This window comes from Lissotriton helveticus, chromosome 7 (genome assembly GCF_964261635.1).
Source record: "Lissotriton helveticus chromosome 7, aLisHel1.1, whole genome shotgun sequence".
NCBI classification, from domain to species: domain Eukaryota; kingdom Metazoa; phylum Chordata; class Amphibia; order Caudata; family Salamandridae; genus Lissotriton; species Lissotriton helveticus.
In genome coordinates this window covers 390,109,543-390,135,973 of record NC_136068.1, presented here as the reverse complement: position 1 = coordinate 390,135,973, position 26,431 = coordinate 390,109,543, and the positions used below count along the sequence as shown (strand labels likewise).

Below are 26,431 nucleotides of genomic sequence, written 5' to 3'. Positions count from 1 at the left end.
TTTGAGCATAACACCACCTGCCTTTCTTCAAGTTTGGTTCCCTATCGATGGCAACCTTGGGAAGCAACATGCGTACCTCCTGCAGCTGGATAGACAAATGCTCCTCCAACATTTGTTTTGTGGGGGAGGGAAACAGGGTGGGGAGAAAAGGCAGTGCATAGCCTTTCTTAACAATTTGTACGACCCATTTGTCAGGCGAGATTGCTGACCAGCCCGAGGGGAAATACTGAATCCTGCTACCCACTGGTTGGACATGCGCTACTACGGGCAAATTAATGTGGTTTGTTGGCCACTGGAGTAGGGGAGAAAGAGCTAGAAGACTGGTATCCTTGCTGGCCCACACACTGCCTGCCAGACTCGTGTCCTAGACCTCAAAAGGCATAGGTTGCCGCCTGCATCACTGGGTGGGAAGGCTGTTTCTGCCTGTATGTCTCTGCCTGCCTATATAGACCCTGAACATCTGTAAGTGATGCAGAAATTGTTTGGCAGGGGTAGATAGCCTCAAGGAAGTGCGGTAGCTCTGCTGTCTTTAAAGCGTTCAAAAGTGGAGTCCATCTTCCCTCCAATAGGGCAAGACCCATAAAAAGGCATGTCCATTAGGGTGACCTGTACCTCACCGGAGAATCCAGAGGACCTAATCTAGGAGTGTCTACGAATGACAACACTGGAACCAACCGCCCTGCCCAGGTCATCCGTGCTACCCAGACCTGCATTGATAACATGCTTGGCCACATCGTATTCATCATGCATCATCTAGGCCAAACAGATCCCAAGATCTTCTGGGACCGTTTGCAAGATCTAAATGGCATGTGCCATGTGTGTAGCAGCCCACCAGGCACATTGAATTCACAGATCGCAGTGCCAGACTAGCGGAAGAAAACTTGCATTTGCCAAAAGCATCAAACTTGCAGGATTCTCTATCTGCAGTAATGGTTGAAATTAATTAGGATTCACCTTAATGGTGAAAGTCTGTACAATAACTATCTCTGGAGTGGAATGCTTGGTGAGAAAATCTAGGTCACCAGGTGCCAGTCTATGGCATCTGTTCACCTGCCTCTTCACAGGCTGCCAAGAGCATGGTTATGACCAAGTAAACAGAGTATATGTGAGGCCGTCATTAAATGGAAGCAGAGACTCAAATGTATCTGGACCAGGCTGTAGAATTTCTGTCAAAACATTTGTTTTAGTAAATTGAAGACAGGAGTAATTTCAGTAGCAAGGCTGCCTTGAGAACCGCTACTGCAATTGCGGCACTCTCTTCCACTGGTGGCCTATGCAGCGAGTCAAGTTCGGTCTCCGGAAAGGTATCAAGCCCACTGACATTCAGTAAATAAAGGTACAAGTTATCAGTATAATGAGGGGGTAGAAGGCCATCCCCTTCACCATCATTAGCAGCAATATATAGGGTGCATCCTGCTCTGAAAAGGGAACAGAATCATAATCAAAAAGATGATAGAGCCTTTGTAGATAGCGGAGATGCAGTAGAGGCAGAGGGTGAATGGTAATAGGCTGCACCTTTGTATTCTTATAGTGGAGGATCATACATGGGCGTCGATATTGGATCATATTCCAGTGCTAGTGGGGTCAGCACTTAGATTGATCATGGGGCCGGAGTAGAAGTCTGTACCAGGTATGTAGGTATTGATGGAGCAGAGGAGTGACAACATTTTTTTGTATACCCTTTGTAAAATCAAGTTCTCATAACCATAATATGTACTAACCGTGTGAAGCATGTTAATTAACCAACAACAAAAAGAAACCTACAGAAAAAGCACACGTGGGAAAATCAACTGGCTGATTCGCAAATGCTAATGTATTAATAATGTGAAAAAATCATTAATATAGTGCAGTAATGCTTCAAATTAAATAGAGCTATGCATTAATGTTTATTACGAGTATTTTTGTGGCAAAATGAATAAATCTGGGAAGTAAACAATGCATTTATGTAGCTTTCCGCTAGGTAACAGCCAATAGGGTGAAATTAGTATGGTGGGAGGTAAACAGAAGGGCTTGAATTCTAAAATCTAACGTCTGTTGTGTTTGTTTTCATATTAGTTCCCATTGAGGTCTGTGCGGCCTAGCCTGAAAATGGCTGCTTATGCGAGACTATGAGAAAGTATGGCTCTACGCATGCGCGACTGTGCTCGAGAGATGTTTGAACGGCCTGTGCCTGGACTACTAATGTCAAGGTTAGCTTGGCCTAGGACACTGGACTAATGCCAAAGGATGCTAGAGTCTGTGAGCCTGGGAAAGTTGAGTGATGTACCTACATGATGTATAATAATTACAAGGACAGGATGACGAGTTGCAAATTGGACAATTTGACCGTATGAGAAATATGGATGTGACAGTGCAAATTAAGGAGATGAGGTGATCTTCACCACCCCTCTAATGGACCAATGAGAAATGAGTATGGACCCTAAAGTTTCAAATTTTAGTTAAGATAGTTAGGGGGAAAGGGTATAAAAAAAGCCGGTACGAAAGAGAGAAAAAAGCTGTTCCTGATTTATTTTCGCACCACGACATGCTGTCGGACTGAATGATTTTTAGGTGCAAAGACTTTGAATTTTTCCTGACTTTAACTTTTGATGAGGTATAGAACTGAATGCAGGGTCCTGATGGGAGGTGAACATCGAAGAAGGTAGAGAGTCAGATTTGGGAATCTGTGTAGTTTAATCCTGTGTTTTTCCTCAACAAACTTGGTAACAGGTTTTCTAAATTTCTTATTTCTTAATTGTATGATAATAAATGTTAGATTTACTGAAATGTAATTTTCTTCTCGACAAAAATTTAGATAAATGTCTTGATAAGAATTGTAGGAGTTAAATGTTTGAGTTAATAAACAAAGTCATGACAGAATTATGAGAATAATAAGAAAAATAAAGATAAATGGGAAATAGTAAATTTAGCTGGTCTTGATTTTCCATCAACTAACTTCTACTAGCTGGTCCATCGACTGAAACAGTGGGGTGCCTTGATGTTATTTCCTATGAATCTAGAGCAAGAGAAACGTTCATATATGCATATGTACATAATGTACAGCGTTTAAATTTAGATTAATAGGGTGCTCCGCAGTCTAGCAGCTCGCCTTCTAGTTTCACTGATCTTGGGAACAGTGTGATTGTGTGAGTGAGTGAGTAACTCGTGGTGCTATGGGCCACACCGACGAGTAAAGTAAGATAGCTCCTGAGTAAACTGAGATGAATTGGAGGGTTGTTTGAGAGCCGCACTGTATCAGTATGGGTCTGGTAACAAGTCCCAGGGGTTCATATAACACCAGGGCAGGACCCAGTGGTAACCACACTAGAAGCCCCTGCAGTTCAGTGGGAACAAATGTGTGGTAGAGGGAGAAGAAGGTGAACTGAACATTTGTAGCATGGTCTTTTTGAAGACTTTAATTTGCTGTGGGGTCAACAATGGCCTAGGAAACTCTGGTTGTGTCAGATTCAAGTGCGAAATCAGTACTGTGGCCGGTGACTTCAAAGGAGTGCAATTAAATCGGTACGCCCTTGCACCTACTGTTTGGAGTCAGAGTGATGGGGTGGGGCTGAGTTTCGCTTCACTTTCTTATGCTTGGGTTTGGACTTGGTCTTTGACTTCCTGGAAGACTTTGAGTGCAAAGTTGAATTAGGTCACTGGAGCAGTATCAACACAAAGGCTGAAACTTCTCCTTGTGTTCCGACACAAAAAATTAAGCTCCTTGTTTCTGATTGCATTACGGTCAATGAAGGCACCCTTATCACAAAACTTCATATCTGAGATCAGACACCAAAGCCACACCTAGAGCAGGTTCCTAATCAACACCAACTTCCTGCACTCGCGACATGGCTTGAACCCAGCTTTTTTGCTGGGGACATCATTCCCTAGCAGACTGAAACAATTTGGAAGCCATCTGAAAACTGGAATTCGGGAGCAGAGCCCTGGATCTGCATCGGAAGGCACAGAAAGAAAGGAACAGATATCTGCACACAGGAGTGGTGTTTACCTGCAGCTCTGCTCTGACACTTCCGAGGGTGGCGTGGGGTTAATGTAGAGCAGCACAATGCCACCAAGTGGCTTCTGCTACAAAAAAATTCAGATCAAATCAGGCAATTGGGGCATATTTGAAGCTCAGGAATCTGAAGATAGAAGTATCCATCAGAAAAATAGTAAGAACCGTCCCCCTCCAGCTGCTTATATTACTACATTCACAAAATATTAAACTCCCACTGTACTCTCCCTAACACCTAAAAAGACTACAAGAGTAAGTTCGTCCGATTATTTGTTTAAACACCTGGGACTATACAATTGGACATCTTTCTACTAAGCTCCCTGTAGAAGCAAACATCCCCTTTAAGGTGTTCGGTATGATGCAGAACAATGCAATCATGACATTCTATAGATGGTCCTGCCACTTCCTCCTTCCACCACTAGAAGATTGAGTCAAATCAGGACTTGTTGAACTTCGCAGCATTGCTCGAGTATGACATAAAAGTGAGACGTGGCCTCTTTGGTTCACATTCTGAACTAGCAAAACAGGCACAACAAAGATATATCAAACACACGGATAGGCAATTATACAAGCATTTTACAAGGGAGCAACTACCCTGACAAATGTTATATTTGCTTTGGTACCTTTATCGGGACCTTGATGTGTACCTGACACACTGGTAAAGAGGCTGTTGTGTTCTCATGTCATCTCATGCTTGTCTGCTTCGCGCTGGCATTCACGTGCACAGACTCGCGTCTAGCTCGTGAGTGTATTTACCTTCAAGTGTATCACGTGACATGTATCCTTTCAAATGTGCATTCCTCGTGACATGTATTCTTTCAAATGTGTATTCCTCGCTACACTGTACTGTTTACAACGTACCATACTGTGTTATCCAGTAAATGTAGATCAGTTACTGCTGTTGCACGGAGCCATCGGATGTGTGCCGGGGATTGGCTCCTATCTTGGAATAAACTTATTTTATACACAATTTGTATTCCTGGATATTGATTTAACAATTTGGCGACGAGGGACGGAGCATTTACGGACCATTTGGAGGCTTTTCCTGACATTTTATTTTACTTTACAAATATTCGATGGATTTTGAACACGTTACTGAATACCAATACGTGTCTCATCTCTTCAATTTCAACGAGATTTAACTACTACAAGTCGGACTGTCACCGATCTACTGTGGTTTGATTTTATATATATTAACCCTTCCTACGTACCTCTTCTTGTCTTCGCTCCAGTTTTCTGCTGCACGCTGTATACGCATACTTTCTCCGTGTGGATGATTGTGAGCGGAAGAGGATTGTGGGCGAAAAATGATTAGCGCATTTCCGTAAGACGCTACTCTTCGTCTATTTTAGTTAAAAGTAAAGAGGTGACTTCTCGCTTCTCCGTTTTCCTTCAGTTACTTTAAAAAAAAAAAAAAAACGGTGAAAGTCATTTTTGACCTACGAAGCGAGAAGAAGAAAGGAAAGGAAGGTGAATTCTTTGATTTTGCTTCAGCATATACAGAGTTTATACAGCAAAACGTCGTTTTTCTGGAAGAAACTTGGAACTACTCGTTTTTCTTCTCCTTCATCAACTATTCACAAGTACTTTGATTTATCTTCATTGAGTTATACCATTTGTACTTTTATATTGAATCTTGATTAAGCCTTTATTATACTTCATTATGTGTACACAAGGATACACTCTTTCTCCACCACAAAGTTACTGGTCGGCAGGTAGTTCTCCTTGCATGCCATGGATAGAATGGAAAGCATACTTCTTAAATTACATAGAAACTTTAGATGCAAATGGTAAGATGAAAGCTCCTGAAAAAAGGGTATTTTTTTACATTCACTAGGACCAGAGGGTCTGAAAGCATTTAATCAATTACCCATTTCACAAGCCAGTGGGGATATGAATGTCTTTGATAAGGCTATTTATGATTTTGACAAATATTGTTCTCCTAAAGTGTGTATAGGGATTTCTAGATTCAAGTTTTTCCAGAGAAAACAGTTAACTGAGGAATCTGTTGACAATTTTGTATCTTCTTTAAAAACTCTTGCATTAGATTGTAAATTTGGCAACTTACAAGAAGATTTCATTAGAGATCAGGTTGTCATGCACTCAAAAAATGAAACTATACAGGAGAGGTTGTGGATTAATGGTGATGAGAACTTAGATTTCATTTTATCCATTGTAAGAAAAGCAGAACTCTCTTGTAGGAGTGCACAACAAGTCAAAGGGAAAGAAGTCTCTGTCAGTAAAGACATTGTATCAAAAATTAACCAAAAGTATGATAACAAAAATAGAGATTTTTCTAAAAAGAAACAAACATTTCCTCAAAAAGGAAATTCTGAAGACTCCAAGAATAATTTAAGATGTTTTAGGTGCAACAGTAAGTCACATTTAGCCAATAACAAAATTTGTCCTGGCCTAAAACAGAAATGTTCAAACTGTGGCTTAATGGGTCATTTCACTTCTGCATGTAGAAGGAGTAAAATTAACCAGAAGGTGAAGTGCATTGAATTAAGCGACTATAGTGATGATGAGGACCTCAATGATTATTCTAACAACTGTTCTTTTGTTCTTAATATAAAGGAATCTGTCATCCTGAATGTTAATGATACCACCATAAAAAAAAAACCCTTATGTGATATGATTATTGGTGGTGTAAAGATTAACATGTATGCAGATTCTGGATCTCCTTATTCTATTGTGTGTGAATCCGTTTGGAATAAAATGTTTGATCCTAGATTAAGCAGTCATCTAGAAGAAAGTGACATCAACCCAGAAGGGTATTCTGGCGGAACAATAGACATTTTAGGGTTCAGGACTCTAGTTTTCAGATTCAAAAATAGAAAATGTATTGCAAAATTATATGTTTCAAAGAAAGGTCCTTCAGTACTTAGTTGGTTTGATTGTGGTAAACTTGATATCATACTTGATCCCAATAGTCCCAATCCTGTAATGTTAGTTGATGAACAGAATGGGATTTCTTCATTAATGTTAAGTAAATTTCCTAATGTTTTTTCGAAAGGTATTGGGAGGTTAACCAACTTTAAACATGAAATTCGGTTAAAAGAGAATTCTTGCCCAAAAGTACACAAAGCAAGAAATATACCTTTTGCTGTCAGGGAAGAAGTAAAAAATGAATTAGATGGTCTAGTGGAAGGAGGCATAATAGAAAGAATCGAATCATCTGAATGGGTTTCGCCCATAGTGGCCGCCAGACGGGCCAATGGTAAGGTGAGACTCTGCATCGACCTTCGCCACCTCAACAATAATATCATTGTAGATCAATTTCCTCTTCCCCGTATTTCAGAGATGCTATCTGTGGTTGGTGGTTCCAAGTTTTTCTCAACCATAGATTTATCTGCGGCTTATCACCAGATAGAACTTAATGAAAAAAGTAAGGACTTAACCGCATTCATTACACCTTTTGGGTGTTTCAGATTCAACAGGATGCCTTTCGGTTTGGCATCTGCAGCAGCCATTTTTCAAAGAGTAATGCAAGATATCCTGAAAGACTGTAAAAATGCCATCTGCTTTCAGGATGATATTCTGGTGTTTAATGATGACAAAGACAAACATATCTCTGCTTTAGAAGAAGTGTTAGGTGCACTTAATGCACATGGCCTCACTATAAAGCATGAAAAGTGCAAATTTGGTGTTCATTCTGTGAATTACTTAGGACATGAGCTCTGTGAAGAAGGTATCAAACCTAAACCTTCTCTTTTAGAAGCAATTAAGTCTGCACCTCATCCTCAATCAAAGGATGATGTAAGATCATTTTTAGGACTAGTGGAATTTTACGCCAGGTATGTACCTGATTTTTCATGCAGAACATACAGCATTAGGCAGTTAATTAAGAATAGGGTTGCTTTTGAATGGACCAATGAATGTGAGAAAGAGTTTTGTGATGTGAAAAGTGCCATTTGTTCTGCCAATGCTCTTTCCTGTTTTGATCCATCTTTACAAAATATCATCACCACTGATGCTAGCTCGAAGGGCTTAGGAGCTGTGTTTACTCAAAAGACTAAGGAAGGAAAAGAGGTCGTTATTGCACATGCTTCTAGGGCTCTTACTCCTGCTGAAGAAAAGTACTCCACAATAGAAAGGGAGACTTTAGCGTGCATATGGGCTTTGGAACATTTTAGAGTATTTATTTGGGGTAAAGAATGCGTATTGAGGAGTGATCATAAACCACTGGTACGTCTTCTTACCACTGAAGGAATGTTAAGAGCCTCTGCTCGTATTGCGCGTATGTCCATGCGCTTACAGGATTTCATTTATGACATACAATATGTACCCGGGAAAGAAAATGTTTCTGCTGATTTCTTGTCAAGAATGCCTTTACCTATTCAAGAAGATTTGCATAATGAGTGGGATGATTTTCAAATTGCTTTGATTCATGATGAAGGCCCTATTTCCATTGATCAGACTCTATGGAGAGAGAAATTTGAAGTTGATGAAACTTTAAAAAGTGTGACAAAATATGTTATAAGCGGCTGGCCTAAAAAAAAGTATCTTGATTCTAGTTTGAAGAACTTCTGGGAAGTAAGATCAGAGCTTTCATGTTGCGAAGACATCATTAAGAGAGGTGAACGTATTGTTCCACCTATCGGTGTGAGGAAGATTATTGTTTTACAAAGTCATGAAGGGCATAGCGGCATGGTCAGAACTAAACAGCTAGTTAAGCGTTTATTTTGGTGGCCTGGGATGGATGTGTTTATTGAGCGAATGGTGAGAAATTGTGTTGTTTGTGCGAACTCTGACAAGTCATTAGTCACTCTGAAACCAAATATGGGGGTGCACACCATTCCTGACAATCCATGGGAGACCATTGCTATTGACATTATGGGCCCTGTCGGTTATGATTCTAAGTATGTAATTGCAGCGATTGATGTTTTCTCTAAGTGGCCTGTGATCAAAATTGTTCAAGGAATAGATACTGATTCAGTACTATGTTTCTTAGATAGAATTTTCATTGAAGAAGAACTGCCAGTAAGGATTATATCTGACAATGGAGTTCAATTCAATTCAAAAAAAGCCAAAGATTATTTTACAAGGCTTGGCATAACACACTCTACCACCTCCTTATATAATCCCAGTGGCAATGGAGTTATAGAAAGGTTCAATAGAGTTCTCAAAAGTGCCATACAGTCTGTTGGCAAAGATGATAAGAAATGGGAGGTTGAAATCTTTAAAAAAATTTGGATGTATAGAACAACCATGAATTCAATGACTGGTTATTCCCCGTTTGAAATCATGAGGGGGAGAACTCCTAGGACCAAGGGGAATCCATCATGGTTAGTGAAGTCATCTTTCTCTAGTGTAGATCTGAAGAAAGTCAAAGAGAACCTTATTCGTACTCATTGTTCTAATAAGAAATATTTTGATGAGAAATGTGGTTCTAAAACAGATCCAAAGGTAGAAATTGGAATGATAGTGAAAGTTAAAAAACCCTGGAAAGTTAAGAAAGGGGAAAGTGCGTTCATGGGTCCTTTTGAAGTCATTGAAATCTTAAAAAACTCTGTAAGATTATCAGACAATAAAGTTTGGAATCTCAGTAGAATTGCTATTCTCAAGGCTGATAAAGATGTTTATCGTAAAGAATCTACATTAGAAAATTCTGATTTTTCATATTTAGATGAGGATTTGAATAGAAACAATGTATTTGATGAACCTTGTTGCTCCACCACAAGCGACACCAATCATGGTGGAGATATGACACCTTGTTGTTCTAACACCAGCAATTTCAATCAAGGTATTCCTCAATCCCATGGTGATAATGTATCTTTACAGAAAAGAGCCATAAAAAAAAACCAAGGTGGTTATCAGATTTTGTTGCCTATATGATGGGAAAATTTTGAGTTTCACATTTTATTTTTGTTTTTGTTCATTTTATAAGGGAGGAAGGTGTGTTGTGTTCTCATGTCATCTCATGCTTGTCTGCTTCGCGCTGGCATTCACGTGCACAGACTCGCGTCTAGCTCGTGAGTGTATTTACCTTCAAGTGTATCACGTGACATGTATCCTTTCAAATGTGCATTCCTCGTGACATGTATTCTTTCAAATGTGTATTCCTCGCTACACTGTACTGTTTACAACGTACCATACTGTGTTATCCAGTAAATGTAGATCAGTTACTGCTGTTGCACGGAGCCATCGGATGTGTGCCGGGGATTGCCTCCTATCTTGGAATAAACTTATTTTATACACAATTTGTATTCCTGGATATTGATTTAACAGAGGCGCTGCTGCACCATGTAAATGACACGCCGTTCCCCCAGATCTGGTTGAGGATATATAAACAATTTTAAAAATGTAGCCTACACCAAAACCACTCCTCAAACTTGCAGACCAATTTCATTCTCGATGTTGCCTTTTGCTAGACTTTTGTTGAAAGAGGCTCCAGGGTAAAGCAAAGCAACATTGCAGAAGAAAATCTGGACGCCTCAACCACAATACGAAAGACAAAAGAACAGGGATAAGCAGGAAGTGTGATGCATATGTTGAGGCACATGACTTGGTATAAATTGTTCCAAGAGCCTCTGCAGCGCAACCAAATACAAAGAAGCAAATGAAGCATCCTCTGGCAACATTCAATTTGTAAAACAGACTCAACCACTATGCCATAATATTCATTACTTTCTACACTATCGTCTGGAATATACATTCATACCCGTCTCTCAACATCCTAATTGTAAGGGACTTCCACACTGGCTTCACAAGCAGGTAACATCTATAGCCTAACAGTGATATAGCCTCACGTAATGTGCTGCCTTAAGCAATGACCTCTGGAGCATCTACAGCATGTGATCGAGCATCTGGGTCATGTGATTCGCACAGACCTGCCCATCCATTGTACAACCCCTGAAACACTGGCCAGTCTGTTCTCAATGCTTTGCGCCAGCGACTAATCCGCGAGGAATGTCCTCCAGCCTTTACTGGAATGTCAGCCACTGTCCCTCTAGCAGCTGCTGGTCACACACACAAGCAGGCAGATTCTCTGTTCATGACACCAGGGCCACAGCTTTAAGAAGGGAGCAAGGCACTTTCCAACATATATTCCAAAAATATAAAACTGAGGCTCCTTACAAGACTTGGTTCCTATTCAAATTAGTTAATGAATGGAATTATTCACACAATAGACGTTTATATTATAGTTACAATGTCAACAAACGTTCCGATTTGAGGCTGGTGCTGGCTTAAATGTCTGTACCCTTTTGGCTACTATTTATATAGCACTTTCTCTATTTACCTCACAATATCCGACCAGTTTGCTGCTCCATATATCATTAGCTTGGATATTAGAAATATTTAATATTCAACCCCTACAGATGGAAGTCGGGTAGGCTTTGGGCTCGAATGATTCCTTCATCACACTGAAAGGATAGTTGAGCAATGATGCTAACATTTTTTTTAAGCTAATGTAATTGTGAAGGTCACCTTAGCATGTGCTTGTGCTCAACAACTAGGAAATGCACATCACCTTTTTTTTGGGAGGTTGACATGTATTAGAAACCACACAAATAACACAGCACAGAAGCAATGGTGATCTTCAGCTGCCTAGAACAAGGCAGAGATAAGTTCTCCCCTCATCGTATGAGAGACTCTTGCCACATTTTTCACAAATTCCAAATGACATCCTGCTAAATGGTGCAGGGAGGCAGCTGCACCTGTGAGGGGCGGAGCAGGCTGAGGCAAGCAATCAACAGCAGAGCAAGCTGAGGAGCGGAGGCAAGCAAGCTGAGCGAGCGACAAGTGGTGAGGAACTCGCTTCTCCCTTTACTCGACTATCGCTGTCACCTGCGACTGGCCACATTTGCCATACCGCCCTTGCTCAATTGAATTCCAGTTGACACCTGGGACTGGCACTTGGGATTGAGATACGAGGGAGCGAGGAGGAGTGCGGCCGCCGATAGTTGGCGGTCGCGGAGTGAGAGCCACAGGTGGTCTGCGGAGGCGACCTGACTAGGTCCGGGTGCAGCCTGCGGGTTCACATGGTGGGCTCCACTCGTTCGGTCAGTGCAACGTATCAGCATAAGTTTCAGCGCAGTGCAACTTCAAAGGCCTCTACAGCGACAGTCTACAGTTAAACTTCAGTTACACTTCACTAACACTACAGCTACATCAGCCGCAGTTCGGGAAAATACTCTGGTTTGAAGTACTGGGTGCTGTATTGGCAGTAAGGATTTCGCACACTTCATTGGTCAGGAGTCTGGAGGTAGGAAGGCTCTCTGTGCTTTCTGGTCTCTCTGTGCCTTCCAGACCCTCACTTGTTCCTCTCTGCTAGTCCCGGCGGAGGCAGCAGAGCGTGATGCTAAGACTGTTGCGGAGTGGGGTGGCGCTGCGGTTTGGAGGGGTGGCGCTGCCGTTTGGAGGCTCCGCGGCTGCGCTCTGGCAGGGAGTTTATGATCACAAGTAAAAGAGTCTATTGAAGTGTAGGACCCCTTTAAACTTTGTTATTGGTCCTAAGGAGTGGGGTGTTGGGTGAGAGAAGAACTAGGAGATCAGGCAAGGAGAGACCATCATTTCCCCCAATCAAGAGAAAAAAGAAACTCCAATCCTCAGCAACTTTAAATAAGATGAAAGTAAAAATAGCAGGGGGGAAATCAGCCGCTAATATCCCCCATGGTACATATGTTTGGGAAATTAACGAAGACTCCAAATAAGTTTGACTTTATGAAAGATCCAATGGGAGCCATGTTAACCTTACAAATAGATTCATGCAATCTACAAACTCCAATCAAACCAGTGAGGGAGGCAAAAATAACATGTCTAAATCAAGGAATAAAAGCGCTTGACCACTATGAAGTGGACCAAACACCCAAACTAAAAGAAGAAACGGCCAATCAATGGGGGCAAATAACTGACCTGGATATTGCAGTGAACCCTACACCTTTGACTCAAACAAACCAGGAATATCAATGTAGCCCCATAACAGAAGATGATCCAGTCTTTCTGCATAAAACTCTTAGCAGAACTATTAACCTTCCTCAATCCCTTCAAATAAATGCTAATGTAATCCCAAATGATACAGAACAAATAAGGAGACAGGAGAACCTGAAGCAGGGCAACGGAACCCATGGTAATGTGGACGATTATCTTCTGAAATCAGATAACTTGCCGCATTGGAGAACACCCTACCAAAATAATGATCGGAACACCAGTCTGCAATACATTGAGCCAAATAAAACAGAACAACAACTAAGTCCCCTATGTGGGAATAATAAGCAACACTCTATTGAAAGCAGCCAAGCCCCAGGAGCTCTGGTCTCTGGAAATTGGGACTCTGGGGCAATCTAGGACCTTTTTTTCAGAACTTCTCAATTGACATTAGAAGCGCTAAAGTATCAATTAAATAAAACGAAGGTGCAAATAGATCTTCTTAACGTCATGGCATCTTCAGTGGTGGATATAGATCAGAGATGCTAGCCACATTAAACAACTTGATAATACCGGATCAAACACAACAAATAGCACCTTATACAGAATGTAATTGTGCACTGTTGATCAACAAATTGGTTACAATTTCCTGCAGGGTTTGGCAACTTTCATCTCAATAGAACAAAACGTGAGAAGCGAGTTAGTAGCTCTAAATACTTCTAACTTTTTAATAGTCAAAATACGTTATAAAGATAAAAACAAAATAAAATCCCTTTTATTAATAATCGTATATATTCACCCTGATCCTAGTTTTAGGGAAACAATGGCTAGTAATTTAATAACTATTTTACTACATCAACTGAACAAATATATGCAACCTGAAATTATCATCTCGGGCGACTTTGATATGAACTTGCTGTGGTCATACACTCGAGATGAAATCATACAACAACAGGATTACCTATGGGGGGGGGGGTCCCTAACCACCCATGTATTCAGGAACCCAAGGGGTTAAGAGGGGTAATTGGTAAGAACTTATTAAAAGTTCTAGAGTCCTTGGGCCAAAGGGTTTCAAATGGGCAGTTTCCACAAGATTCTCACCCTGCATGTACCTCCCACTCACTTAGTAAGAAATCCTGGATTGATTATTCAGTAGTATCTCTTAATCTACTGCAGAGATTTAATTTTACTGGATTGCAAAAACAAATGGGAGTGATCATAGTCAACAAATAATAGAGTTAAAACTACACTGTGTAAGACATGAGAATTATATGACACTTCCAGGAGAGATAACTACGGTAAATTATAAGAGGCTTTACTGGTCGGAAACCTCTAAAGCCTTCGATCACATAAACAGAGCAATAAATGGTTGAACATCGTTTTAAAGGTGATTCTTTCCATGCAATCGGAAAATGGGCCCGTTTTACAAAAAAATAATGACAACCTATATTCAAAAAGAATGCAGTAAGCAGCAACAAGATAAAAAAAATCAGGCATTTGTAAGATTGTGTCTTGAATGCTGTCTGTTAAAAAGAGAGCACAATAAAATATTGAACATTGTAAAGAAGTGGCCAGATAATTAAGATTAGCGTGGTAAATTAAAGAAGATTAATACAGATGTGAGAAAATTAATTTAGGAAGAAAAAGTTCAAGCAAAACAGGGCCTTTAGGCTAAAACCCTATAAATTAGCAAGAAGAATAAAACAAGAGAAATTGGAAAATTGATCAATAACTTGAGTAGAGCCAGTAGGACAACAACATCATCTTTAGTAACTGAATCCGGTTGGATTACGTTTTTACAATTCCATTTGAATTACAAACCGGATGTGGAGTTTAATCCAAGTCCAGATAAGACTAGACGACCAAAAGACAATAATGAAAAGTAATTACATACAACTGAAGATCAAGTATGTAAACTCATTCATAAACAGAGACCAGATGGAACCCTTGGTCCCAATGGGATCCTAGTTGCCATCTGCAAAGAGAATGCTGCAGTCTGGGCAGGTTATTTAACAAGAGTCTTTAATCAACCATTGCAATCATCGATTATACCGAAGTCTTGGAAAGGCTCAATAATATCACCTCCCTATAAAAGTGGAGAGTGGACACAACCAACAAATTATAGATTAATCAAATTGCAAGACATAGGCTGAACTCTTTGCAGGAATCCTACTGACAGAATATCAGAATGGGCAACAAAGATACAGATAATTCCGCCAAATCAATTGGGTTTTATGCAAGGACTAGGTACAGCAACCAATATTTTAACACTTGCAATATTAATTGAAATATATAAACTGAAGAAACAACTACTGTACTTATGTTTTGTGAATTTTAAATCAGCCTTTGTGTAAATCTGCAAATTCTCTGGGGAAAACTAGAGAAACAAGGTATCGGCCCTGGCATTTTAAAAGCAATTCAATTACTATATTCCGAGACCTGGACCTGGGTTCGACTAGGCAAAGGCACACCTAAATTAACAGATAGACATATTTCAAATCTTTTATATGCCGATGATGTTATTTTTCAAAGTCAAACAAAAATAGGACTACAACATCTTATATAAACTGAATATCAAAATACTCAATGGAGAACAGGATGGTAATAAATGAGGCTAAAATGAAAGTAATGGAAGTTAATAACAAGGCACTGAAATGCAGTAAATATAAATGGTATTTGTAAAATCGACAATTAGAACAAGTGAAAACCTATAAATACCTGGGTGTTTTGTTTGCTGAGAAGGGCTCATTTTGTCAACATGAAACAGAGATGATAAAGAGAAGTAACCACCAACGTATGGCATTTCGTACATTGCAGTGATCCTTGGGCGGGCCTAGTTATCTCCCACAGGTAATAAATGCAAAATTGTCGCCCAGGATCACCTACAGTTGTGAAGCACTTTGCACCAAGGACTCTGTAATCCTAAATAATGTTATTACCAAAGCCTATCAGTTTTTGTTTTGGCTTCTCTCCAATGCATCACCTGCACAAATTAGACTGGAATTTGGTATATCCAATCAGCACATTGCAAGTATGGGTCAATATATAAAGGTATGGAACCGAATACCAACAAATACTTCCAATCCAATGTGTTGCTTACTCTAAGCAAGAAATACAGCTGAATTAAGTTTCACAATTTTGAAAATATTTACAAATAGCATTGGAGGAGTTATCGGCACATGAGGTTAGGGATATGGCTGTAACATCAACATCCTTTAAAAAGGCAATTAACAAAATAACAAAACGAATGTCATTGTTGAAAGATAAAGAGCTGTTTTCAAAAAGAGCACATGCTTCTGAATGAGTATAACATTTCCAAATAGCAGCCTTATTTAGAAATACCTTGGTCTGCAAAAATAAAAAACATATTCATTAAAGCGAGATTTGGCCATCTTCCAGGATCAACACATGCAATGCCATGGTTGCGACCTTCTAATTCGATCCTCTGCAGACTATGCAACCAATAAATAAAATGGGAAGAAAATATCATCCACTTAGTTTGCATATGCTCAGCAATGAAGGAAGAAAGGAGATATTTAAAAAGCCATCATAATAATCGAGGATTACTAAATTGTAGACAAGCTCTAGTAGTCTGTTTTAAGCCAACGGACATAATCATGAATGCAAACTTCTCAACATTTTTGATTTTAGCAAAAAAGAAACTAGAATCTTGTGACTTGAGTATAGCAAACGTGGTTGTTTAAATTTAAAGACACTGTTAAAAAGGCTTTTAAACTATCTGGTATAGAAATCTAATTTGCACAGGATTATTTGGACTTTTAACAAAGAAAAGAAGAAAAGACATGCATATATAAAGGACAAAAAATAGGGTTTTAAAAGTAATGATATTATTGGGTATAATTGTCCTTTTTTATATAATGATATGAATTGTAGATCTGTAATATGGAGGAATCAAATTGGCCCACATTACTTTTTTTTTTTACAGCAGGCTACTTTCCTACTCATGCTTTCATTGTTCCTTGGAACTGAAGCATTGCTTTTATCATGGTTGTGTAATGCATGAATTGACATTGTATGACTTTAATTATTCAAACAATACAAATTTGAATTGGAATTTGAAATGGTGAAACTGTTGCTTGGGTGAGTCAGTTTCAGCTTCTTCCATGTGTTAGTCCTCCCAAGGTAATGAGGGAGAGTCCGTTTCAGCTTCTTCTCTGTGTCGGCCCTCCCATGGTAATGAGGGAGAGAGCAAGGAATTCCATTTGGGTGGGAGGATTCAGATTTTCTGGGGAGTCCAGTGGAAGGGGTTCAGGGCAAGAGGGGTTGACCTCCAAAATGGTTTGTGTGGACAGAAGAGGGGATACACAGCTGGAAGATTTGTGACTGTTCTTTTATTCTGACCCTTCATCCTCTGCACCTACCTTTGTTTTGCATTCTGCTTCTTGTTTTGTGCTGAAGCTTCCTCTGGCAATGGGAGTGCAGTGGCGGGGTTTACTTCATGGTTTGCCACAAGATGATGTGCAGATACCCTGTGTAGGCAGCCTGTAATTGGTATCTGAGTGTTAGTCCACCCTGGTGCCTCCAAGTCAGGCTCCCCATGGGGCTTCTGTGACTGGGGTGCTCGTCTTGGCGGAGTGCTCCTTCTTGAGCTCCGCTTTAAGTTCGTTTAGGACACTGCTTAGCATTGTCTGGAGGAAGGACAGCTTATCCACAGCTGCAGATCAGCTTTGCCTCAACTGTGCCCGCTTGATCAGTGAATTTAGATTCCCAAACTTCTCATCTATGCCTGTGCCGTAAAGACCTAGGTTACTGAGTAAGGTCAGTTGAATAGCCATCTTGTTGGGCTGATACTAGAGGGCTTCTTCTGACCACTGCAAGGTGTTTAACAGGGATGCCCATGCATTGTCCAGCTGTGGCGCAGCCGTTCTTCCTGTAATGTGATTGCGCCCCTCCTTTAAGGGCCTGCAGGCATCTGGAGTGGAAGCACTTCTCGGTGAATCCAATGTGTAGGATGCCAACATTTCTGCCCATTCCTAAATGCCCAGATATGAGAGTGCCCCCTGCTATTCCGCCAGGTGTCACTGGACCTCTAGTTCTTCTTGGAGTTGTTCTTGTTGTGCTGGTGGTTGCAGGGTTGGGGTGGCTTTATTGGGGGGTGGATCTGGGCATAGTTTTGGGTCAGTTGGGTTGGTGTCTAGAACAGGGAAAATCGCCTGTGCCTTGGCCGTGCTGTCATCCCGAAAGGATGTGGCAAATCTTCCAGGTGACATGTCTGATGTCCGGCCTGAGATATCCAGTTTGATGACCCTCTCGCCGCCCCTTGCTTTCTCATGGCGTGAGTGTCCTCCTGTGTTTTGGCAATCTTGGGATTCCTGCATTGGTCGGGTAGCTTGTGCTGGTGATGGCGTACCGCCATCCCTGGTTGACACCTGGGGATCATTGTTGGTCATGGGGTTTCTACGGTTCATGAGAACCTCATCTGCTTGGATGTTTGCCCTTCGGAAGACTGAAGCCTGTAGGGGCTCGAGTGGTGGAGGCAGGCCTTGAATTTCGCTGCTGGGTGGAAAGATGGTGGAACTTGCATCTTTCAGGAAGCAAAACTTTGACTAAACGTTTGGTTGAAAGGAGTATGTTAGGCTTCCCTTGACGCAGTCCCCAGACTCATGCGCGCTCCAACCATGCGTGTCCATGTCATGAGGTCCTGATATAGTTGTTACTAGGGGGACTGATTGCTGTGATTGCCCCCCAGCGTTTTGCCTTTTGCAAAAGCAGTCTTCTTCCGCTTTGCATTTCCAGCACTAAAGGGCAGTCCCCCGTCTTCCCTGGCCTCATGGGGATAGGCATTTGGATTTTTATCTATGAAGCTAGGAACCCCCTTGTTGCACCTCACAGAACTACTTTTTTCTATCACTTTATTTCTCCTGATGGTTTGCTATTCCCTTAGTTTTTTTTTCCTGCGGGGGGGGTTTGTGACGCTGTAACACTCTGCTTACATTTGCTTGTTCTTGCCCTGAGTTGGCTGGCAAGGTCGCTGTGCTCAGGTGCTCCCTCCTTTGTTCCTTCCAATTTTGTTTTTTATTTTTCACTTCCTTTCCTCTTGTTCTATTTGATTCTTTCACCTTTTACCCTTGGCTTTTGTTTGCTGTTATTATAATTTGTTGGTAGTTCCTGGGTTCCTTAGTCTACTTTGCAAAATAAAGAGCTCTTTTAGAGGACTTTGGCGAAAGCTTAATTATTCAATGTAGGTAGATAGCACCTGTCTGACCAGTCTAATCAGATCGGCGCTGCCTTTCCTCCCCTATAGGCGTTCTGTATGATCTTCCAGCCTTATTGGATGGGAGGTTTCAAGAGCACGCTGTATTTTATCTGTCTTGGGTCCCAGACTTGGCCTGAGGCTGGGATGTGGTAAAAGTGAGTGGTCTGAGCAGGCCCGGGCAGCTGATCAAACAAGGACAAGGTGTTGGGGGCCCAAAGCGCTGGTAGGTTTTAATGGGTGGTAGGTTGAGGTTGGGACTTGGGAACTTACTGGTCGAAGACAGCTTGGCAGGGCTTGAGAAGCTTAGGAGCGCACAAGACAGCAGGTGGCACCTAAACCTAGCTTAACCGCCTCTGCTGTCTCCGTGCAACTCTCTGGCAGGGGACTCCTCTACTAGGGGACTCCGCTGTGTGGTTCGTCTCCTTCCCTGAGCTCGCCTCCAACTCACCTAGCCTCCAGTGGGACGACCAGCCACTCCATACTCCTCAGTTTTCCCATCCAACCTCCGCAGCTCACACAAAGTGGCCCCGCAGCTCAGGTCAACCCGGCATCAGAGCACCACACCGCGTCTGCGCCCGGCAAAAGCTCGGCAGCAACTTTCGCACTGATTCACCTGCCTCACGCTCTCACGCAGGAACACAGCTCTTGTCATAGCTATGGAGAGCACACTTCTACAAAAAACACTTTTCCTGGCCTCTCCCAAATCCACACGAGCACTCAGCAGGGCCCGTGATGTGTAAGAGGCCTTCACCTGCTGGGGATGCCGCACTTATATGAGGTTACCGATACTCCCAGACAATAACAAGATCAGAAACTCTGGATGCATTAAGCACGATATTGATATCAAGGGTCTCCGGTATTTGTCATCTAAGACATCAAACTACTTCACACATTCTGACCCTTGCGCAGATGTTCACCTACTTATTGTGGCTCTCAGCAAATGTCTTCTAGTTTTTTGGGAGGCCCTTGGGGAGGCAGCGATGAAGACAGAAAAGAGAAACAGAAAGAGATGGGAGACATGGTTGCAGGGAGCTCATTTATAATGGAAATGCCTTATGATTTGCTGTCCAAATATTGATAAGGCAGGGAAGACATCTAGAAAGTGGTAGGGGAGTAGTCAGAGTTAAGTGCTGAGCAGGAGTAGAAACTGAAGATGCCTAGGAGTGCAAGATGAATAGAGCCAAGAAGTGATCTCCTGATCTCGCCCCGTTTTAAATTATCTAGAATGGGTGGCAGAGGGTTCAGTGTCATTGCTGCCAAGCTGTGGAACTCCCTACCTATCGAGCTGAGATTCTGTCCTTCCGAATCCCTCTTCCGAGCCAAACTCAAAACCTGGCTCTTTTCCAGACTCTGAATCGCTCTCCTGCTCTTTCTTGCTCTTCTCTACCCATTCCACCTGGGAGGCTCAGGATTTTAGCGCCGGGACACCCCTTCGGGGGTAGCTGCGCGCTCTACAAACTACATAAAATAAATAAAATAAATAAGTGACAGGTAGAAATGACTGCTGGAAGGATGATGTCACAGCAAGAACAAGTTTGCTCATCAGTGTGGCGGGGGCAGGGCATTGCCCCAGGACGAAGCATCGAGCTGTGTCCAGGACCAAATGGGGAAGAGCTTGGGAGATATTGGCGTAGAGCTGGAAGAGATGCCCAGTCGTCATGTGGATAAAAAAAGTGAAAAGCATGCCATGCAAGCAGAAACAACTGTGGCGAGGAGCGACAGGCAGAAGAACCAGAGAGAGGCTCACAGATCAGGAAGGTGTCTATCCAGCAGCAACAGTCAGGGGTTCGATAGCAGACTGCTTGTATTTAATAAAAGGTAAGCAGTGACACAGCTGCATGCATAAAGATTTCCTGAAAGTACAAGCTTAGTCTTTCGATTTCAGTGTAATTTAGTCCAGGAACAGATGCTGTTCATTCAGCTCCCATCAGAGTATTTGACATATTATATAAATGAAGAATTTTTTTTTCTAATTCTGAAGTTTGATCGAAACAAAGATTTTAATAGGATCCAAAACAAATCAAGACACTTTACTTGGTGATGCACAAATGATAAATATTTGCCGAAACTCAATTTCCACACATTACCATTTGTGCAGAAATATAGTGTTATTAGTAAAACTGCATGTCTCTGAAAAATGTGCTATTTCTAAATGACCATGGGCTACCACACCATGCTGTATTAATATATTTACAACAGTATGCCCCAAAATGCACCACCAGCCACATACTACACCATTACCACTATCCTGCTAAACGAGCTTGGCTCATATGCTACACGTGTTTTTTGTATGACACTTGGATCTGCTCATATGCTACGCTTGTTTTTTGAGTGACACTTGGATTTTCTCATATGCTACGCTTGTTTTTTTATTTATTTATCTTATTTATTTTTTCAGCTTGTAGAGCGCGACAGCTACCCAAACACCATTTCTCGGCGCTAAAATGAAGACTAGCGTAGTAGCGTACAATAGAAGGAAAATTATTGGTTAAATAACCAAGTCTTGACTGCCTTCCGGAAACGGCTGAAACAGCGTTCCGCACGAATGCCCAGAGGGAGGGAGTTCCAGAGCCTAGGACCCATGAAGGCGAAGGACCTCCCGCCCATCCTGGCAAGTCTAACCTTGGGTACACAGAAAAATTCTTGGATGGATGATCTCAGTATACGGGTTGGGGAGTACGTCGACACCAAGGATTGAAGATATCTTGGCGCCGTGCCTGCTTTTATTTTATGCATGCAGCATAAAGTTCTAAACTTCACACAATTCTCCACTCGGAGCCAGTGGAGTTCCCTGAGGTGTCGTGTCATGGGTTAATTCCTCTTGCAGCCACAGAGTAGACGCGCCGCAGCATTTTGGACCATTTGAAGGCGACGGGTAACCGCCTTAGTGACCCCCAGGTAGAGCACATTGCCGTAGTCCAACCGGGAGGTCACCAAGGCGTTGACCACGGACCTTTGAGTATCCGGTGGCAGCATCCACAGTATCTTACGCAACCAGCGCAAGATAGAAAAGCAGGTGGCCGCTACTTTCGTCACTTGCGTCTGCATTGTTAGGCCCTGATCTATAATGACCCCCAAGTTGCGGACGTGTGTTGATGCTGGAGGGATGGGCCCCATTTCCGCCGGCCAATGTTTAGTGCCCCACAGATCGGGTTTACTCCCGAGAATAAGAATCTCTGTTTTTTCCCCGTTGAGTTTCAACAGATTTTGGCTCATCCAGGAGGCTATTTTGCTGAGCCCTGATTGAAGAAGGGAGGTGTGGGACATATCTGATTGCGTGAGGGAAAAAAACTATCTGTGAGTTTTTGTGTAACACTTGGATTTTTCACAGTCCCTATGACTTCAGTGATGTAACATAGATGGTAGCACCCCATAATAATAAAAACTGTTCCTACACCACTGGAAGGGGGGAGAATCAGAGATAGTTGCAGTGCCCGGAATGCCACTCTGGCCATTGCTGCAATTGTGCGCAGAGGTTTCAGTATTCCTCGGGTGCAGTAGGCATTAACTTGACTCTCAAACTCCATTCAGAGGTCTCTGCAGCTAACACGGCTCGTGCAACAGACTGAGTCCTCCACCATTCAGGAGTCTTCAGATATTCGCTGACTTTAGAGGCTGGTGGTACCGGAAGTCAGCCTTTGGCCGTCCTTTGCCATCTTTGGCTCGGCTCCTGTAATAGATCCTTTGAAAGATATCTAGCAACTCCTTTTTTGCCCACTTGAGGCAAATGTAAAAAAAAAAATGCATAGCTTGAACTTTCCCTCAAGGAAATTACTGTTATTCCACATTTCTGAGAAATGCTGCCAACTACACGGTTAAGGGGAGAGAATGGGGAGGGAATGACTGCGAGGAAGTAGGCTGTACAACTAATAAAATACAGAGCTTTATCTGACACTTACGAGAACTGTGGTCTCTCTCTTCCTTAGAAAGTAGCTGGCTTAATATTTAGAAAAGTTTCAAAGACCTGCCCAACACACGTGTGTAAAAGAAGCACACTGCAAAATCTAGCTGAATGAGCAGATGTCTACTACCAGCTACAGCACAAAACTAGACGATTAGTGTAAGAAAAAAAAACAGAGAAATCAGGAACCTAACACAATGCACCACTCAAAGTGAACCCTGAATGCGACAGAAAATAAACATTGTGGGATTAAAAGCAGTACCACCTGAAACAAAGGGGAAAAAACAGAGAGATCAACATAGTCACAAAAAAAGTGTTTAATGACTAAATGACCATAAGAATAAACTTCGCCAGGAGCAGAGCTTCTAAACATTACAGCTAAGCTGAAAAACAAAAAGTGAGGTAAAGACTGGTGGCCATTTATGTCAGCAAATATTGTTCGGGTCCAAGCAAAAAGTGAGTGGGCGGGTCTTGTGATGTGTGTGGTCCACAAAATAAATGTCTCGGAATGTACACGGATCTCCATAACGTTTCACACAATATCGGAACAACGCTGTGATACCTACAGATGACTTGCCACTGATATATGCCAACATTTTGTTAGCCTGTGATTGTAGTCTTGCAATTTACTTGTGTTTGGTAGAGTGCATTGATAGACACCACCGTTGTGAGCCTGAAACCGCACAAATACCAAAGTACACGAAATAAAAACACTGCCAAGTGCAGAGCAGTTGGCATGACAAAGGAAAGTGTTCTGCTGACAGTTATAAACACAAGGGTCACTTACCTTCCGGATTCCTTCCTGCTATCCAGGCTGTCGCCCTTGCCCCGGGCCGCCTCCTTCCCTCGCTCCATTTCCTGCATGAGTTTGATGTGGACGGGGGTGTTCCTGCCGTCGCTGCTCGTGCTGCCCCGGTGCGAGGGCCGCTCGCTGCTCATCCGGCCCCGGAAGTCCGACTGGGAGCTGCGCTTCATGGCCTGCAGCTGGGCCAGCGGCACGATGTCGCAGTTCTGCGGCCTGTGCCAGACCGTCTGTCGCGAGATGGCATTGTAGTAGTAGAAGCGGTTGTTGTTCTGGTCGAACAGCTCCCACCACTGCTTCTCGTCGGACTGGCGCACGTTCACGTTGGCGGGGGGCTCCCAGCCGCACTCCCCCGTCACCAGGTTGACGTACATGCGCTCCCGGGAGCGGGGCTCGATGATCTCCACCCAGTCCGAGCTGAAACGGGAAAAAGAAGGAAAGGCACCGTGAGTCAAACCAGGAGCGGGAGTCAAACTGTGAATGCGGCGGGTTCTGAGTTAGGAAACTTTCACGTGCGCTCGCTCGCGACAGCTGCTTGCATCAGCCTCACTCACACCTGTCGGCCTTTCACAGCTGTCCCTCTAGCAAACAGAAAAGAAATACAACTTCATGTTGTTTGGAAAGGAACACGTTTACATGTCCGACCCTTATTCTACACTAAATGCTCTTCTTAGCAGTCAACCTCTCCGTATTTTACTGTGCCCACTGTCACATGTCAATTCACCATGCACACGCAGAACAAAATTGTATTAGGACAGCAGGACCAAGCAGCTTAACCCCAACTAAAATAGCGTATCAGAAACACCAGCAGGCCATGAAAAGGGACTTTGTTACAGTAGGCCAATGTTCCGATGGAAAACCAATAATAGCTTTGTTTTGGCGACTTAAAGGGAACACAATGCAGCAGTAAAGCTGCTTTAGGGTGCAGCAGCTGTGCGAAAAAAAACCGACAGAAAACAAAACACATCCTTTACATTTACGCAAATTGAGTGATCAGCTTAAAACTTGTATAGGGGCGCAGCACGCTCCGTGTTAATACTACTAATAATTCGGTCTCTTTAGGCCCATTTTAAAAATTATGTGTTTATGTACTCCAACTCCCCACACCCTAAAAACAAAAAGATAGGTTGAGTGTCATTAAACACACAAGAAAACGCCATGTCGTCTTTAACTCCTGGAATGGTCTCTGGAAACCAGCACTTGGACCCTCAGAAAGTGTTTGACAAACCGAGACAAACACACTGTACAAGTAATAATTTGGGAATTTTCATACCAGTGTTACTGGCTTTCAAATTTGGCTTGGGGGTGTTGCGATTACAATCAATAAAAGGTTTGATGTTGAGGAAAATCTAGAATTTAATTAAGCCACTTTGAAAACTTGAGTTTGATTTTTTCCCCAGTGTTTTGTGCCTTCTAACTTGGATGTGAAAAGCTACCATCCGCAAGAGCCTGCAAGGCCCTTTCTTTATAGTGCTGTTATGGACGCCGTCTCTTCTTTCCCAGTGTCAAGTTGAAGTATGTTGACCCTGTAAGTCATTTTTCTTTATATATTTTTGTTACTCTAGAAGTAATCGGAGGCAGAAATGACTGGTTTGCTGTGGTTTGTAATTACCTTTAAATTATAGGTTTCCATGAGTGGGGAAGATTTTGGCCCTAGGGAGATGGTCCATATGAAGTGGATTTAGTCGTCCAGTCGATAGGCATGCACCCTTTGAAGAAAGTCTCACTTTGGTGCCTCAGAACAAAAAGCATTTCAACACCCAGAGGTAATTTGTGCAAGTACTTCTGTTCTACTTCCTTCTTGAGGGGCAAAAGCAAGTTCATGCAACTATGGGCTGAATTACAGATGTTTTTTGTCACTCAACTCAAGGATACTCATGTTACATCCACTCTCCACCCCCGATTCGAACCTGTGAGTGGAAGTATTAGTCTACTGAGCAGGGACATCTTAAGGATTTGGGGGGCCAAACGTATTCTGGGGCCCCTGTTCGGAACAGCTTTTAATTTATGATCCAATTTCAGGTCTTCAATACCTTCTTTGGCCAGGCCACTGACAGAGCACAGGAACACAAGTCCATATTTAAAAATATATTTACATCCAATATTCAGGAATAGTGACATATGTTTTTAATATTGTAACACAGCAACAGCTCACTAACATTACAGCAAATCATCTCTATGACACCCTCCCATTTCTCATATGTGGGGTCCTGTTTAGATCTAAAAAAAACTTTTTTGTGGATGTTGCATGAAACAAACACATTTTCCTGCAACGTGTCTGTAATCGATTATCCATATTAAAAATAAATTAAAGGAAAACTGTCTGATTAAGAGTTATTGAAGGTCATCAGGGCAAGACATTACACAACAGAACTGGCTCTATCAGGGTGCCCCCTTGAAACGCTGGGGCCCTTGGCCAGAGCCCACTTTGCCAATGCCTTAAAATGTCTCTGCCACTGAGCCACCAGACTGGGCACGTGATGAAATCCAGACTCCGTTTTCAATTTTTAGAGTTTTCAGCCCTGCTACGCTACTACTGAAAGTTGCCACCCTGCTCCCATAAATTACATTTTTTATTTTGGACCGGCTTGATGTGGGAGCCTGTGGCATTTAGTTTAGTTTTCGGTTAGGGAGTCAGACATTTCTTGT

General features: G+C 42.3%; 1 protein-coding gene across 3 annotated transcripts in view; it reads right to left on the bottom strand.

The window, feature by feature from the left end:
* Positions 1-26,431, bottom strand: part of LOC144768507 (rho GTPase-activating protein 39-like) — a 513,307-nt gene that overhangs the window by 376,989 nt on the left and 109,887 nt on the right. For 2 of the 3 annotated variants that reach the window (XM_078652231.1, XM_078652230.1), the window contains exon 2: positions 23,768-24,199. The exons of the other annotated variant lie outside the window; for it this stretch is intronic. In XM_078652231.1, coding sequence (XP_078508357.1) covers positions 23,768-24,199 — 432 coding nt within the window. The remainder of the gene's footprint in view (positions 1-23,767; positions 24,200-26,431) is intronic. 3 annotated transcript variants of the gene reach the window in all.